At 39.6% G+C, this 17156-nt stretch overlaps 1 protein-coding gene across 8 annotated transcripts in view; it reads left to right on the plus strand.

The window, feature by feature from the left end:
- The window catches only part of LOC122798488 (alanine aminotransferase 2-like), a 1719357-nt gene that overhangs the window by 461942 nt on the left and 1240259 nt on the right, over positions 1-17156 (plus strand). For all 8 annotated transcript variants that reach the window (XM_044067464.1, XM_044067468.1, XM_044067469.1 and 5 more), the window contains one exon: positions 11326-11418. In XM_044067464.1, the coding sequence (XP_043923399.1) occupies positions 11326-11418 (93 nt within the window). The remainder of the gene's footprint in view (positions 1-11325; positions 11419-17156) is intronic.

Here is a 17156-nt window from a genome sequence, read left to right on the forward strand (position 1 = left end):
AAAAAAAACAAATGCTTTAGCAAGACATAGTATTTCTAGCCATTGGCATGTTTTCAAATTTGTTGTTTTACAAACATTAATTATGTCAGAACATGGAGGTGCCTGACCCCTTTTACTTGAAAAAACAGAATTGCTTTGGCAGCTTCATTTAAATGCAAGATTTTGGCCAGAGTTACATGATGCAGAGAATATACAATGTCTGCTTAAATTAAGAGCTTTAAATAGATATAATGTATCTTTTTTCTCTTTAGATGAATTTTAGCCTTAGAATGTTACTGTTGTGTACAATATTGATACATACTCTTTATGAATGAAAAAAAGGGGAGGGGGTGTTTCTTTTGCTATGCCTTATCTTACTATGTCTTGTTTACTATGCATGGTTTTGTCTGAATTTTAGCTGTGATTGGTTTAACAGTATTTAAGAAGCCTAATGGCAATGTGTTCATTTTTCTGATGAAGTTCCTTTTTATATGTCAGTGGAACAAAAGCGCTTTTCTTTTTGGATTAGTTTTAACTGCTGTGTTGCTTTTTTATGTACTGCATTTGGTTGAAGCAGTTTTTAGCTGTACTATGTGGAATTAAAGCATTTTGGAGTGTGGAAGCCTTTTTTTGCCCTGCTTTTTGGATTATTAGTGCTGGTTTGGTGTTTTCCCTGTTTGGAGTTCTAATAGCATATGTTGGTATGTGGTCATTTATGCTATCTGAAAGACAGCCTACTTTTGTCAGTTTGTGTGGTTTGTTTGTAAGAATCCAATAAAATGTTGAGTGTCTGCCTGAAGTTTTATTGATTCTAGTAGGTGTGATTATTAATTGTTCGAAGTTATACAGATTTATGGATTCAGTGGGGGTAGTGAAATTTATGAGCTGCCAGTCTATATTTAGTCTCCAAGTCTTACAGTTTCATGGTTAATTTTGGGGATATCTAATACGGGATGCTTTCAGCAGTATCAACGTTATTCCCTGGTGGTATATCAATAGTTGTTAAATAGTTTTCCTATTGTTGAATTTTAGGAGTGCTATTAGTAGTTCAGCATTGTTAAATTTGGGTATTTCCTGTGAAAGTAAGGTGACAGTAAGGGAATTCTTATAGATGATTACTACACTAGCTGCATGCTTGTTTTGTCTGCATGCCTGAGTTTATTGTTTTCCGCGGGGGGGGGGGGGTGAGCTCATTATCCTTTATTTCTTTTATTAACCGGGTATCCGTAACTATGACTACATCAGGAGTGCATGTGGCAAGATAAGTATGCATGTCATAGATTTTATTCTACATACATCTTAGGTTCATAGTTAGTAAGGTGAGTTTGGGTTCTGTTTTTTGCTGAGATGTATTAGATGACTGGTTTATTTTGGGGTGAGAAGTCATGGTTTTATGAATGGTGGGACCAGGAATGGGGTGAATATCTCTGCTCATTTTTTGAATTGATATTTTTACAGAGGGAAGAGTGTGGCTAGTTGTATTTTGGTCTTGGTTTGATATTTGATTGTAAACATATATATATATATATATATATATATATATATATATATATATATATATATATATAAATGTAAATATATGTACAGGTACTCCCCTTTAATTACCCAAAGAACCTGAAGGCATGATGGGTGCTAAACCCTGGTATAAAAGGAGTGCTGTCATTGCACTGAAACCACGTCTCAGTAATTACACAGATATGAATGCATTCAAGTTGCAAGAGGACCTCAGGCTCTGGCATCTTTCTGTTTAGATTCCTAAAATTGAGTAGTGCCTCCATGATACTGTCCAGATTTGGGGTTGAGTTTGCTATGTGGGATTGTCTATTAGACAAATTCTGCCCAAAAAGGCATTATGGGGGTATCAAAGGCTTTACTCAGGATGCAAATGCTCATGAATGAGAGACGTGATTCATCCCTGGTGAAGCAGGAAGGCTTATCTACCATCTTCAGCACAAATTTTGAATAATACAGTTTTACAATATGTTATTATGATGATGAAGGCCAAATAAGAACAGTTTGCAGGGAAAGAAAGAGAGATATGTACTGTTTTAGAGATAGATGTATATAATGTGGGAAACAGTAAATAAATGTTACAGTAGAATAATAATTATATAACACTGTAACACCTGACAGCACACTTCACATAGTCAGATGTAACCTGCAGACTATGTCCTATGGTCCTACTACAGAGTGATAATGTGGAATTTTATGCAGGTGTGAGCTGTGAATTACATTGGGGTACACTAAGTGCTAAAGCTAATTTGTACAGATGTACATAGGCCTTTTTCTGAGCAATTCATAAAAATACATAATTGTGATTACTTCATTAGTGTGCAACACCTGCATTAAATAAAGAACATGAGCAATGCTTATAGCTGCATTTTGTAGCATACAAAGCATTTTCATACTTTCATATAGCATTTTAAAGTCTGAAGGCAGTTTTGAATGTATCTTTCTACATAATATTACTGTGTACTGAACTGAATATGTTATATATTTGTTTGGACAATTTTAGTGAGAGAGAGATAGCTGTCCACAAACTGGCTATGAGGGAGAAATGACTATCCATCTTTGGACTAGGGAGACAGCAAGCATTGATGGAAGTACCGGTGGCTACAAACATCCAGGGCCACTGTTTTCATGAACACTCACAGATGGTACAGTCCTGTTGAACATAACTTATACGTATGCATGACCATGGCAGGAAGAGTTACAGTGATGGTGTCATAAAATGTTAGGACACTCATGCATAATCTAGTCGGATGTCACCTACATACTTGGTAAAGAGTTTCTTTCTTTTTGGGTATTCATTGGTAGGTAGTAGGATGTAAGATGGTTTTCCAGGTATATATTTTTTGCATGCTGTTTACACCTATATATTCTGTGCAAATTCAGGTAACTGCAGATAAGAAGTTTGCATATTATTTTGTCTAGTCATTATGTCTGTGGACAATATAAAAATGAGAAAGAACTTAAAGACACACACACACACAGACTTAATATCTAGTAGGCATCTATCTGTGTAGGCTACATGCAACACAGATATTTAGTATGTGGTGACCATGGCACTCAGACTTTCATACACAAATGCCACACTCAAGTCCACTTCATGCAACCATACCAACAGATGAGAGGCTCCCAGAACACTCAAACACTTCGTAATTTATTGTAGTTAGCGCTTTCACTGGGGTTAATACTCCAGCTTCTTCAGACTTAAAAATTCCATAAACTTTCAGAAAGTTTAAAAATCCTACTTAAAAATCACACACCCAATAAAAATCAAACATCACTGGTGATGTCACTAAAGATAGTGTCATCTTAAAGTAACAGTTTAAAAGCTAGTTATAACACTAGTCATTCATAACCAATAAACAACTTCACTATAATGGAATACAACTCCAATATGTGTACAACTTTTGATAAAAATATTTAACCCTAGTGCAACAATATATTAATGTCAAAAATAATTACCATGTTACACATGAAAAAACTACATTAGTCATATAGCTAAAATATACTAATTCAGTAATATATAAATATCATCAACGAAGATGAAAGTGAAAACATTGACAATAAATTCCTAAAGCATCCTAACTCATTTCATTATTACACAACCCAGTGAAACACTAACTACAATAAATTCTGAAGTGTTTGAGTGTTCTGTGAGCCTCTCGTCTGTTGTTTACTTTTGTTTTGTCGTTAGTAGTTGTTTTCATGCAACCATACCACCAGCAAAGACACATGGTGGTCATAGGTCTATAGACATTTTCTGCCCATGCGTATATGTGTTATCCAGTGTAGAGTTTGCTCAGACTATACAGTACTGATGTCTCAATTCTGACTGTCATTAGGTAGAGCACCATAAGAGAGCAATATTCTGGTAGCAGCACAGGAGACATGCAGACACAATTGAAGAGCACAATAATACAATAGTTTCTTTGTTTTTTTTTTTTGTTTTTTGTTTTTTTCTTTGTCACCAGTGCTGGGTCTACCAGCTTGTCTACTACCCCACCTTGGACTTGCTCTGATATCACTGGAGCCAGTTATGGATCTTAAAGGTGTCCTGGGGGCTTCTGCCCTTGGCGGTCTTTATATATCCTACCCACTTCCCTGCCCCACCTCCCACACTCATCATTTATGTTTGAGGGCATCTTCCCTCTTTGATACATGCCTCCTCTAACAGAGGGTCAGCAACAAATGTCCTCCCACATGTGATGGGCATGCCCATCCCTCCCTGCTATTCCATCAGTCACTCAAGCAGCTAATCAAACCCAGGTCCACCTGGCTTGTAGTTAGAATGTTAGCCTTCTATGCCATCATAACAGCTAACACAGTAGTTTCTTGGACGGTATCCTCATCTTGCATACATTTTCTGGGATTGAAGCACACAGACTTAAGTCAGGATGGGGATATTGGAAAAGCATGTTCAACTGGAAATGTTTTGGGCACTTCAGACTGCTGCTTTCCAAGTGTTTTAGTTGAATTCACCACCCAGCTATTTAAAAAGCCCCTCAATGGCTTGTCATGATGCTCTGCAGGTCTCGTCTAGGTTTATCAGGAAAAAAAGGTCTCTATAGTAGCATCTAAATCAACAGCAACAGCAGAAGCAAAAAGACCACATCCAGAGGTATCCCCTGACACTCCATCCTCATCAGGATCTTCAAAACTGTGCATGGTGTAAGAAGGCTGATTTCTATGGTCCTCATTTACAATTCTGTGTGCTATCACAATGTAAACAAATGCTTGATCTTCAGTCATTAGACTAGAAGACAGGCCAAGGATCTCCTCTTTATTAAATTACTTTTATTACAGATCTTATGTTTCTTATAGTGCAGTCCTCATGCATGGTGCACTAAATGGTCCCACCAGTGTATGGGCATTTATAGTTTTTCAGTAATTGCAGTCCTCTTCCATCATATATTTAGTATTTCATAATAAACCATGCCTACTAATTGATAGACTGCTCAGTGAACAATTCTTCTAATGTCTTTTAACTTCTGTAAATACATATTTAAATATCTGCTCATTCCTATAGCTCTAAAACAGAAGAACCACCCTCCCCTTATAAGTGTCTGTCCCTTTGTTCACATCCCATGTCGGCTGTGACCCTTGACCTATACTTCATTTAAATAAATTGTGCTATCCATCAAACTCCATGGCAACTTAACTTTTATCTCAACACATCCCTATAACTCGGGTAACAGGCCAGTCAACACCAGAATCATTTGACACTGCTTCATTTTGGTATCCTAACAAAACCATAGGGTGAACCATCATTATCCTAAAATAAATACAATGCTTTAAGTCCATCTGGTCTGTAACATCTACCCTTGAGGTGAATTTCTTGACATCTATGCCTCTAACACACAAATGAATCATTAGAAATCCAACCATAAATCGTTGAAGGACACGGAGCTTTAACTATTTTGAAGTACTACTAGTTATATGAAAATTGTGTATGAGCACAAAGTTTTTTCAGCTTTCAAAACCAGAAAAAAAGGTAATTAAACACTCCAAAGTCTCTCAATTCTCTCTCTGGTGCTGTAGGACTCTGCAGGACACCTGGGCAGGATCTTGCTGAGCTGATACAAAAACAAAAAAACAAAAGAATCTTCCTGTTTCCCGCCTTTCTGGGCTGGAAGGGTCCGGTTTTCAGATATTTGCTGGTACCTGGACTGTGTTTGAGCTTTTGTGTTGCCCATGGCTTGCTTGGATGGAGGGGGGGGGGTGTTGCTCTGTTCGCCGGTGGGGAGCTTTGGGCAGCCTGCCTGTCTTTGGAGGAGTGGTTTCAGCCCAGAAGTTGTGGTTTTATTAGCCATTTTGGGCTGGTTTCTATCTCTTTTGTCTTTCTGATGTGGGAACCGCATTTCCACAGCTTTGTGCATAGTGCAGTGGCGGTTGGCTGGGGTTGAGCTGTCCCTGGCTCCATGGAGTTTGCTCTTTAGTTTTTCCCTTGGTGCTAGCCAGTTCTTTCAGTTTTAGCACTCAAATCAGCGCTGTCAGACCCGCACTTGCTCAAAATAACAGAAGAACTAATAAGCTACAGTAATCGAACCCCCACATCTGTTGTAGGAAACAGTCAAACTACTCTCTCCCACTAGCTTAACAAGAAATAGTTCCTCAATCCATTATGACAAACTAGAAAAAAGTTCCTCAACCCATTCAGGCATGTCCAAAGGCCAGTTCCCAGTGTATTCTCCTGTCCACCTGATGAATTTGGGCATCCTGAGGCAATCTCACAACTGCCTCATGTACCACAGACAACCTTCTCCTACCACGACACCAATATCTGAGAGAGATGCACTTACACAGCCAAACATGAGGCAAAGCTCTCTCCAGCCACGACTGGAATAGACAGTCAAGGGGAGAAGGTAACAACCTGCAATACTACACATAGACCCACCACACCTGCAACTGCAAATCCTACACATAGATGCACAAAGACATACTCGGAGGCTCTAAATAAAAATCTGCGGAAACAACAGAGACCACTAAAGCAGACACGCAAGCAACCTCCACCCACTAACACACTGCAACTGACACATAACCTCCAAAACCAATGTGCTACACAACCACAGCCCATAAGGTATAACATCTTACCTAACACACTTGTAATAGAGGACTTCATAGTCAGCCACACTGATGTCCCACTCACCAGGCAGGACAAAGAGAAGGTTACTGTCAGCTGCCTGTCAGGCGCCAGAATCCTCCACATCACGCAGGCACTCAGGTCATTCCATAGCAAGTACAAATATGATTCTGTCATACTCCATGTTGGTGTGAATGACCTAAGATGTACCTGCCTGGACTATATGAAAAGAAACATGAAAGAGCTCTCTGATCATGTAACCAAGGCAGGTATGACCCTAGCCCTGAGTAGCATCTTACCATAACCAAGAATGATACCTCAGTACAAGGAAAAAATGATAAATTTCAACAATTGGCTAAGCTCCTCGTGTCATTCAAAGAGGATCCAGTATCCGTCTGCCTGGGACTACATGCTGGACAAGCCACGATGCTTCACCACAGATGGCTTGCACCTGTCACCCCTGGGATTCAGGATACTGGGCAAGGCTCTTGCCACCCCCATAGTGCCTTTTTTAGGCAAGGCTTAAAAGACAAACCCAGCACCGTAATAAGTTTCAGTGACAAAAAACTGAGGGTAATGCTACTCAGTGCCAGGAGTTTAAACCTCAAAATGCACTCACTCAAGGCTCTTCTCAAAATGGAGAACATCGCTATTTGCGCAATAACTGAGACCTGGTTTAAGGCTCAAGAGAGTACCCCAGGGATTCCAGGCTACAACTCATGCCACACATTTCGGCCACAAAACTTGGACCGAAACACCAAGGGAGGCAGCGTATCCATATTCATCAAGGGTAACCACACCTCCAGACTAGTTGCAAAGTACGATGCCTCTGAGATCATCCAAGTGCAACTGACAATGGGCAAAACTGCAATCCAGATTGTAGCTTGCTACAGACCACATTCCCTGCCACAAGACCCCCACTCCTTCTTCCTCGAGGTACTGGAAAACATGAGAGTCCAACCAAACACCCTAATATTGGGTGAATTCAATTACCTAAACATCAACTGGGAAAACTACTCAAGCTCAAATACCTTTGCCCAACGCTTCCTGGAATATATTAACTCAAATGCCCTGGACCAGCTTATCAACACCCCCACAAGGGGCAACAACATACTGGACCTGGTCATCACCAGCATGGGGGACAAGTGCTCCATACCTGAAGTAAATTCCTAGTTGGTTAGATCAGACTGTAAACTCATCACCCTTGAAATTTGCATACCCCCTCCCCAAGGAAACCACATTGAAAATCTTCTCCAAAGCAAACTTTATGCTACTTAAGACAGAGGTGGCAAACTTTGTTACTCCCATGCAGAATGACATCTTGGTTGAATCTGCTGTAGCCTACACAGAAGCACTCTACAAGCACTTGCATGAGTGCATTAACCGTGCTATCCCAAACAAAACCAAGACCCATTCCCCCAAAAAAAGGAAACCAGTCTGGTGGACCCCGGCCATACACAAGCTCTATAATAGAAGGAAGAAATTATTACAAAAAAGAGTAAAAACCCAGGAAGGGAAGAGCTCCCTGACCAACCTCAGCAAAAAGCTAAGATCCCTTATTAAATCCTCAAAGGCGAGCTTTGAAAGAAAAATTGCAATGGACACCAAGGACAACCATAAAGCATTTTTTAGCTATGCCAAGAACCTAAATGGCAACTCTCAGATCTGCTCTGAGCTACAAAATAACGGTTCAAAATTCACAGAACCAACTGATATCGCCAATATACTGGCAGATAGGTTCAGTGCAAACGTTATCCTTCCTCACCACCTAAAGGGCCCGTATCTATACCAGAAGATTGCACTGCCCCCATAATCTCAGACCCCCAGTTGAGAACGGCACTTTCTAAAGCAAAAAAAAAAACAGCCTCCATGGGACCAGAAAGCATCCCAGGCTGCGTGTTACATGAACTCCAAACTGAACTAATCCCTCACCTAAGTGCCATGTTCAACCACAGCCTCACCTCAGGCTATGTGCCCACTGAGTAATGAACAGCAACTGTCGTCCCACTTCACAAGGGAGGAGCCACCACTGACCCCGGGAACTATCACCCCATCAGCGTGACGAGCCTCATCTGCAAGGCCATGGAGCACATTGTCATGGAGCACATAAACAACAACATTGGGAACCTACAGACCTTGGACCCTACTCAGTTTGGTTTCGTAAAGGGCAGGTCTTGTCTTCTAAACCTGGTTGACTTCTTCGAGACAGTCACCAAAGCAATTGATGAAGGAAAGGTGGTCCACACGGCATACCTTGACCTTGTGAAAGCTTTTGATACCATTCCCCGCTCAGGAATTATAGACAAACTCACTAACCTAAATATAAACTCCTACATTACAAGATGGGTTGCTAACTGGCTCAAGGACAGAACCCATACAGTGAAAATAGGAAATGCTAGGTCTGACTCCAAACCAGTGACAAGTGGAGTACCCCAGGGCTCAGTCTTTGGACCGCTCCTGTTTGATATTTACTTCTCCGAGGTACAAGCAAACACAGGGGGACTATGGCTAACAAAGTTCACAGACGACTGCAAACTGGGTGCCATAATTGAGACTCCTACTGATGTAGATGTCCTTCAAAAGGGTCTCACTGAAATAGATACATGGTGCCAAAATCATGGCCTCAAGCTAAATGCCAAAAAGTGCATTGTCATCCCCTTTGGGAAAAAACAAGTACCTATGAATTACCACATAGGTGGCAGCTCACTTAACACAGAGAGTGTGATAAGAGACCTCGGGACCCAGGTGGACAGTAACCTCTCCTTCAATAACCACATCGTTAAGATGGTTAGAAAATCCTTCTACATGGCCCACCTTATCACAAAGGGGTTTTCATCTAGATAGAAGGAAGATATTGTCCTCCTATACTCATCACTCATTAGACCCATTATTGAGTACAATGCCCCATTTGGGATGTACTTTACTAGACACCTGCAACAACTGAGGAGGCCTCAGAAATACCTCACCAAGAGGATAACAGGCCTAAAACAGATGCCCTATGCCACCAGGCTAAAAAAACTTCAACTGTACTCGGTTGCATACCGGCTTCTCTGAGGTGATCTCTGCCTGACATACAAGGCTATGTCAAACCCCGAATTGCTGGAAATGCTCCACCTAAGGAAATCCCAATCTACCCGAGCTACATGCTCTAGGGACCTTAATCTGACCTCTACAATAAACAGGACTTGTTGGATGGACAAATTTGTGTCCCAGAGACTCCCCCTGCTCTGGAATAAGGTCCCCATATATGTGCGGCAGAGCTCCTCATTAGCGCTCTTCAAGAAGAATCTTGATGAGTGGATTGGGAACAGGAAATTCACCCCAGGAATCACTTCTGTGGTCCTGCTCGAGAGAGGCGCAGGTAACTAAATCACATGGGAGGCGCAAGCTGAAACATTTTGGCTAGGCTTAATTATGCCCTAGGGCCAATAGCCTAGTACCTACCTATGAACCTTTGAAATCTGTAAAACACTTCGCATTACTTCACATGCAGTGACCAGAAACTAACTATCCCTCTAAGGAATGCATGGCTTTAAAAGCTATTATATACTTTACTCTGCCACACTTTTTTTCTGTGCAACAGAAAAGTATATTACCAGGCTATTTAGTTTCTTGTTGCTGTTTTGTAGTGGCCATAACGGACTGCTGTTTTGCCCTAGCATGATATTAGAGCTTAAATTTGTTCAGTTGGTAGGTCACAAATCTGTGTTAATCAGCTGTCTTACATCTGAAAGGTACTTAACAAAGTTGCCTTTTTCACAGATTTGGTGTATGTTAGCTGCACTCCATGTACAATATAGGAAAATGGGTTAACATATTTAAACATATTATTGTTCAGTATCTCAGCAAGCCCTCCATTACTAACGCTATACTATACTCTCAATTTCTAACTGTAATTAATTTTCATTATTAACCATGCAGCCACTGAAAATAGACAAAATCATCAGCTGCACTTTGTTACCAGTTACTGCTATGACCTTATTTTAGTAAAAATAACAAAAAATACATTTGGCATTGTTACCGCAGGTAACAAACAGGCATATTAGTTTGACTTGATTTATCATTATCTTCTCAAAAAATTATGAAAACAAGCAACAGCTGGAATTTACCGACCGGCTCTTTTCTTAATCAGTTCTTCGAAAGAAAATAAAAAATATCTTTGGACCTTTGTTAATATATTTCCTAGCAAGAGACATGTCTCATATTGCATTAAAACCTGAACTCTGATTACCTTCTACTTTAAGCTCCTAATACCCTGTTTTCAGTTTCAGAAGGAATGAAGCTGCCGTTTCTTCTATGCATGTACCTTAGTTTGTGGGCATGCTGTACAAGGTATACTTAATTTATGTTTTGCTTTGTATTTCATCCAGTGAAAGTTTATGTGGTGTTATTATATGTGGTACAAGAACTGGTACAATAGTATTATATTAGCAGTCACATTGTATTATTGTTTTAATTAAATTAGCCCTTGTAGTGATAATCGATATTATTTGTGTGACAGGCATGACCATCTCTGTAAATGAAAAATCAGTACAAAGATAGATGGAAAGATGAGTAACGTGATAATAATTAAAACTGAAAGACGTAACCCAAACTGCATAAAAAAATAAAGTCTGTATTATGTAAAAATGATAGAACATGGATGCAAGAGGTCAAAGAACAGCAAATAAATGATTTAAATGTTGTCGTTATCTATTCAAATTGTGTGGTGTGAATATCATATAAGCACTCTGATGCTCCTTTATTTTTTCTCCTAGGCCAGTCAACTTGATCCATGGCCTGGTCCTATGGATGGATATAAAGAAGATGCTCAAGCCCTGGGACAACATCCATTCACCTTCTCCAGACAGGTAACATGGAGTGTTTATTAAATTGGGAGGAGCATACAATAAAAGTGAGTGTGGCTACTGTACAGACTGTACACCAAGTGGTCATTCACTGTGTGTAAGGTTAACATATACAATAGAGTGATACTCCTGGGTAAGCATACAACATTACTGGAATAGCCCTTGAAGAAGGTATGTAGGAACAGTGAGAAATGTAAACCATAGCAGCATATTTCCTGTGGTAAGGAAACTAGAGATATATTTAGATCTGGTGTTAGTGTGTAGGGTGGTGTACTGACCTATGGAGCTGGAGTCACTCTAGGGAAGGTTAGTTTAGAGAAATACACAAGTTGGTGTCTGAATTCGGTGCATAGAGATACAACATGGAGCAGGGGTCACTATGTTCAAGGCTTGTTTACAGATGTATGCACGATAAGTTAATGAGTATAAGACTATTTAAAGGTGACGGTATGATGACTTCATCTCTCACTGGCAGGTTATATTAAAAGAACAATCCCAGAGTTTAAAATTCTGACCAAAAAAAAAAAAAAATTGTCTGAATACCTGTCAGTTGTCACCACCTACTTACCACATCATCATCATCCCTACTCCTGGTTTCACTTTACTTTATACCGCCCTGTTTTCAATCCCTCTGGTGAACACAATTAACAATATTCACTTCCTGTCAAAGCTTTCAGTCCCCAATCACTGGGAAACAATAAGGTTATTACATTTTTGTGTATGTTTGTGGTGGGGGTGGTTAGAGGTTGGTTAGGCAAGATTCTCTGTGTTTACTTTTTATGAAGTCATCAAAAAGCTTATCTTGTGCAGCTCCTTATTTCCTTTATTTATTTTGCATAGTGTAACTGTGAGTAGTATAGTCAAAACAGCATGGTTTATTGAATTCATACTAAATCTTAGCAGTCTATTGATGTATTCCCCTTACTCCATAATAAAGATATCTCAGAATTAGTATGTATAACTATCACAGGTTGACATACTGTACAGCCCCCATTGTGACAGTAAGTTTTGGACTTCATTGTTTAAAATGAATCCATTGCTTGCATCACACATGGTTTTTTACAGCAGGTCAGAAAACCATTACACTTGACTATTATTCAGAGATAAAAAAACATGACAAAACGAAGACTGCTTCCACTACTGTTCGAAGCTTGCATCATTCTGATGCTTTCTACAGAACAAATGGCAGTCATGCATAACATCATAGCCCTTCACTAACATTCAGAAATCTGCACAAAATAAAATGTGAAATAAAATGAGCAGGGAAGTCTGTCTACTAACATTGCAGCTTTGCATTACTCACTTGCTTTCCTGCAAGGTAGTAGCAAGTCGGGTCATAAAATTCCTGAAATGCTACTTTTCTTTGAGGATAAAAAGCACAGGTGAAATTAATGAATGAGTTAGTGAGGTATGTTGTAAGTATAACTGCAATCTGAGATGGAATTTGGCTAAGACCATTGAAACTTCCTGTAAGCACTCCTCTTCCAAACCCTGCAGCCAAAGCTGGGGCATCATCAGAAAGCCAGAATGAAAACGTAAACAAAGACCAGAATTAAAACAAAAAATCTCTGTGACTGTTCCTTTAACACTGAACATTGTGCAGCACATTGAGATATTCCTTGGTCCATTTCTTGGCTAAGTGCCTTTTTATTTTTTGAGTCAACGTGCCCTCCCTGTGTTTGCATGCGGTGTCCTCTGTGTACTTCAATTTCCTCCCAACTGCCAAAGATGTGTTAGGTGGCTAGGAAAAAATAAACTGTCCGTGTGTGTGTGTGTGTGTGTGTGTGTGTGTGTGTGTGTGTGTGTATTTTTGTGTGTGTACTGAAATGAGCAAGTCAGCACAAAAAACAAAATGTTTGACCATTGTTGTTTATTGTATATGTATACAGTGATCTATGAAAATTGTTTATAAATTATAATAACCAAAAATATACCTTTTTTGTCTCAGTAAAAACAAAGTGCTGAGATATCTCAGTGAGAGCTGGTGTGTTCAACAGCAGTACCAATTATACACGTATTTACAATGACTGAAAGAGAGTGTGAGGATCGGATGCCAGCACCACAGCTGGTAATTATGATAATTATGAGGATGATGATGCAGATTCTATTAGAAAAATACTAAGCAAAATGACAGGATCAACCAGATATCCTAAAGAACACTAACACTGGCAGGTTCAGTCATGTAACCAAACGCAATGAACAATATAATGATTAAAAAATAAAAACAGAGGATAAATAGATGCAAATATTTACAAATAATCAGCTACTTCCATAAATATTAGTCTAACCTGGAATGTGTTTTTTTTTCCTTTTGCTTTGTTTCAGTAAAAGCAAAAAACACTGGAATATCATAATGATGGCATTTTAATGCAGTATATTCCCTCAAGTCACTGAGGACAACTATGACAGGCAGACATAGAATGAAAAAAAGTTTGTTGCTATATCTGCAAGTTAGACCAAAACCAAAGGTGTGATTTTTGCTTAATTTTGTTGTATTTAATTTTCTCTTTTTGTTTGTGTTTGTCTCCTGGGAGTTTCAGTTACATACAATTCATTTAACAAAAAAAGCCCAGAGAGAAAATTTCTAGTTGCAAAGAAATGGGTATATGCAGTAGAAAATATACAGACTACAGTAAATAAGCAGAAGGTAAAAAAATCCATATGTACAATATTTACAAATTAACACTTGTACTTCAGTATAAGTACACCATAAGTGATACCTTCTTCTTTCGGCTTTTCCAGTTAGGGGTCACCTGATCTAAGCAAAAACAAGAGGAACAGTGTGCTATGCATATCATGCAGCAAATACACATGCAAGATTGTGACATAATTCTTTTGTTATTTTTTTATACGTAACAGAAAAGATGGTCCTCTACAGTGGAACATGGGTATAGGATATCCATCAGAGTAAATGATAGCTGCTAAAAATATCTTGTACTTGGATGATGGAGGAGATAATGTGGTTTAAATGTAAGTCGAGATAATACTGCTTCAGTTCATGTATTTTGTAAGTTTTTGCCACTGCTGATCACCAGTCCCCCTCCCACTCAGTCTGCCCATTTGTTCTCCATCACTAGGGTGGGAGGTAACTGGGAGACTGCACTCACTTAGGCTATCATCAGAGGTGCTTTGAAGATTTTTTTTTTTTTATTTATGGCCTAAAATCCCCTGCATGTGATCAGTTCATGGAAGAGACTGTGCCATTTGCTGGTTGTACTGGATACCATCGAGGAGTCAGTCCTGCCTTCCCATCTTCAAGCATTAGGTGGAGGTTTTCCCGGATTCTACTAGGGAAACTACACTCACTAGTTATACTCACCAAGTGGCAGCCCACCCACAACTCCCTCCAGGTAAGGTGAGTAGGCTATGCTGCTTGACTCCTGTCACACCCTGCTTCATTCCTCCAGTACCAGGGATGCTGATTGAACCCTGATTAACTGGGCCAGAAGAAAGTTTCCATCCCACTGTGTCCTAGATCAGTTAACATAATGTTCACTACATTTTATGGAAAAACAGACAAATTAAAGAAATGATTATGAGAGGATAAAGCGGTGAGTTTGAAAGAAAATCAGGAAGGATACAGGAGGGTAGAGAATGTGTAACCATAAGTAATCTAGTCGCGCAATTAAAGTAAAATACTAAACTATCTCAAATGGTGGTATTTCAAAGCAAATTTGTCATGTACCCCAAGTCATTGAATATACTTTGTTGAATAATTAGCATTTTTAATATTCTGGTGCTAAGTAGATTTTATTGTAACCCATTTAGTGAAATCTACTGCAACAAAATGTACATTATACAGACGAATGGCAGCATTTTCAAGGGTAAGATCAAAGCCCCTTATCACATGCCACGTTTCCTTAGACGTTAATAACACTGCAAAAATAGTTAGTGGTCATCCTGCCTATCAAACATCAGCACTAACTTAACACTGAACAACACATGTAAATAATGAATGTGCAGGCATTGGGCAGAGCTTAGAAAATGCTGCTGGGTACTTTTCCATGTAAACAGTGCCACTTGTTGGAAAAACAGCTGAGCACACATGTGCAAGTTAACCCAAAAAATTGTGTTATGAAAAAGAAGTGCACACACGATCTCATAACCAAAATTGTGTCACTAGTGACAGATGAGTAGTAGATAGGCTGGTGAACTCTTGCAGCATGTTACACGGGTAAAGACAGTGAAACAATGAAGGCTTTTAAGATAATTTATCTAATAATCATGAGCTGTTGTCTAAGTAGACTGTACTTTATCCAACAAGTAGAGGAAATTTGCTGATTAGGTGGGCAAGGCAGACCTTATTTGACACTACAATGTATTTTCTGTTAAAGTACTTTGTTCTAAGACCACTCATTTTTTTCATTAAAATGCTTTGCTATCTTTTCCAGCAAACTCATTTGCCTCTAAAGTGTAAATGGAGTGTAGTTGGTCAGTAAAGCATAATAAGTGAATGAATAAAAATATGATACCCAGCACCTATGACCATGGAGCTTATTCAGTGAGCCTAAGAACTTGTTTCTGTACTTACAAGCCATGGGACTAAGCAGCAATCTTATTTTTGTCTGCCCTCCCTGCCTTTTGGCGTTCTACTTTTGTAACAAGGGAAGATCCTAGTGAAATCTGTCTTTCTTGTCTTTTTTATAACCGCTGCCATCCACCTGTACAATTTCTTTATAACAATTCCCAGTATCCTTCATGTTTCTGCTGTGTGTGCCTTCACAGAAGAACTAACCTGTGTCAGAAAAGTTTAAGAATTAAGAAGAGGTGCTGCTGGAAAGATGTTCTATTGCATCACTTTTAGCATTCTGGATTGCACTATAGCCAGTTTGTTTCTTTTTGGGCCAATTCCATGGCAGTGGCGGTATCTTCCTTGTGGGAACTGCTATCCTTCACATTGTGGCTATCTCTGGCTCAATATGTGATGCCTCCAACTCTTTAAAAGAGAGGATTACCTGGTGATGAGGTAACATGGCAGCCTTCAGAATTAATCCTCGATGGCTGTTCTGCAACAAGAGTACTGAGCTGCACCAAGCTGCTCTCCATTACCTTTAACTTGGTGTTCGTGTATGTGGCCAAACAGATGGCACACCTTCTCCTTTAGTTCTGGAAGACTGAATTCTTTTCCCACAATTAGTGTTTGGATTTTTTCCCTCACTGTAAGCCTTTTCAGTTCTTACACCAACCTGCTGCTAGGTTTGTCACTAGTAGAGGACAAAGCATGAAGGATGGTCTCTCTGGTAGAGCTGGGTGCAAATGTGGAAATCCAGGGGGTGGCTAATGCTAATTAGCTATGATGGGACCTCCCCCAAGAAAAGCCAGTAACTCCAGATTTATGATTCAGAGGATTAATTTACAGTGTAAAATGTCACTATTGGAGAAAAAAGTGAATGTCATTAAAAGATGGCAGCCACCCATTCACTCCAACAGAAAAGCTGCGATGCGGGTACATTTTGCAAAGACGTGGAGGTGGAGGTGAAACTGCATGTCTGTGTGTGTGTGTGTGTGTGGGGGGGGGTAAATTGGTAAGTGTTTCCATTACTGTCATCAACTGTGCGTATATTTGTGAGGGGGTGTTTATAGGTGTGTGTGTGTGTGTGTGTGTGTGTGTGTGTGTGTGTGTGTGTGTGTGTGTGTGTGTGTGTGTGTAGGGGATAACTTTGCCAATGTGATGCATGAGCTGCTAGAGAGAATGCCACTGCCCATCAGTTCTGGCAGCACTGGTGTTAGCTACATTGAAA

This window comes from Protopterus annectens, chromosome 3.part1, assembly GCF_019279795.1.
Source record: "Protopterus annectens isolate FY-2018-M chromosome 3.part1, PAN1.0, whole genome shotgun sequence".
Lineage (NCBI taxonomy): Eukaryota > Metazoa > Chordata > Ceratodontiformes > Protopteridae > Protopterus > Protopterus annectens.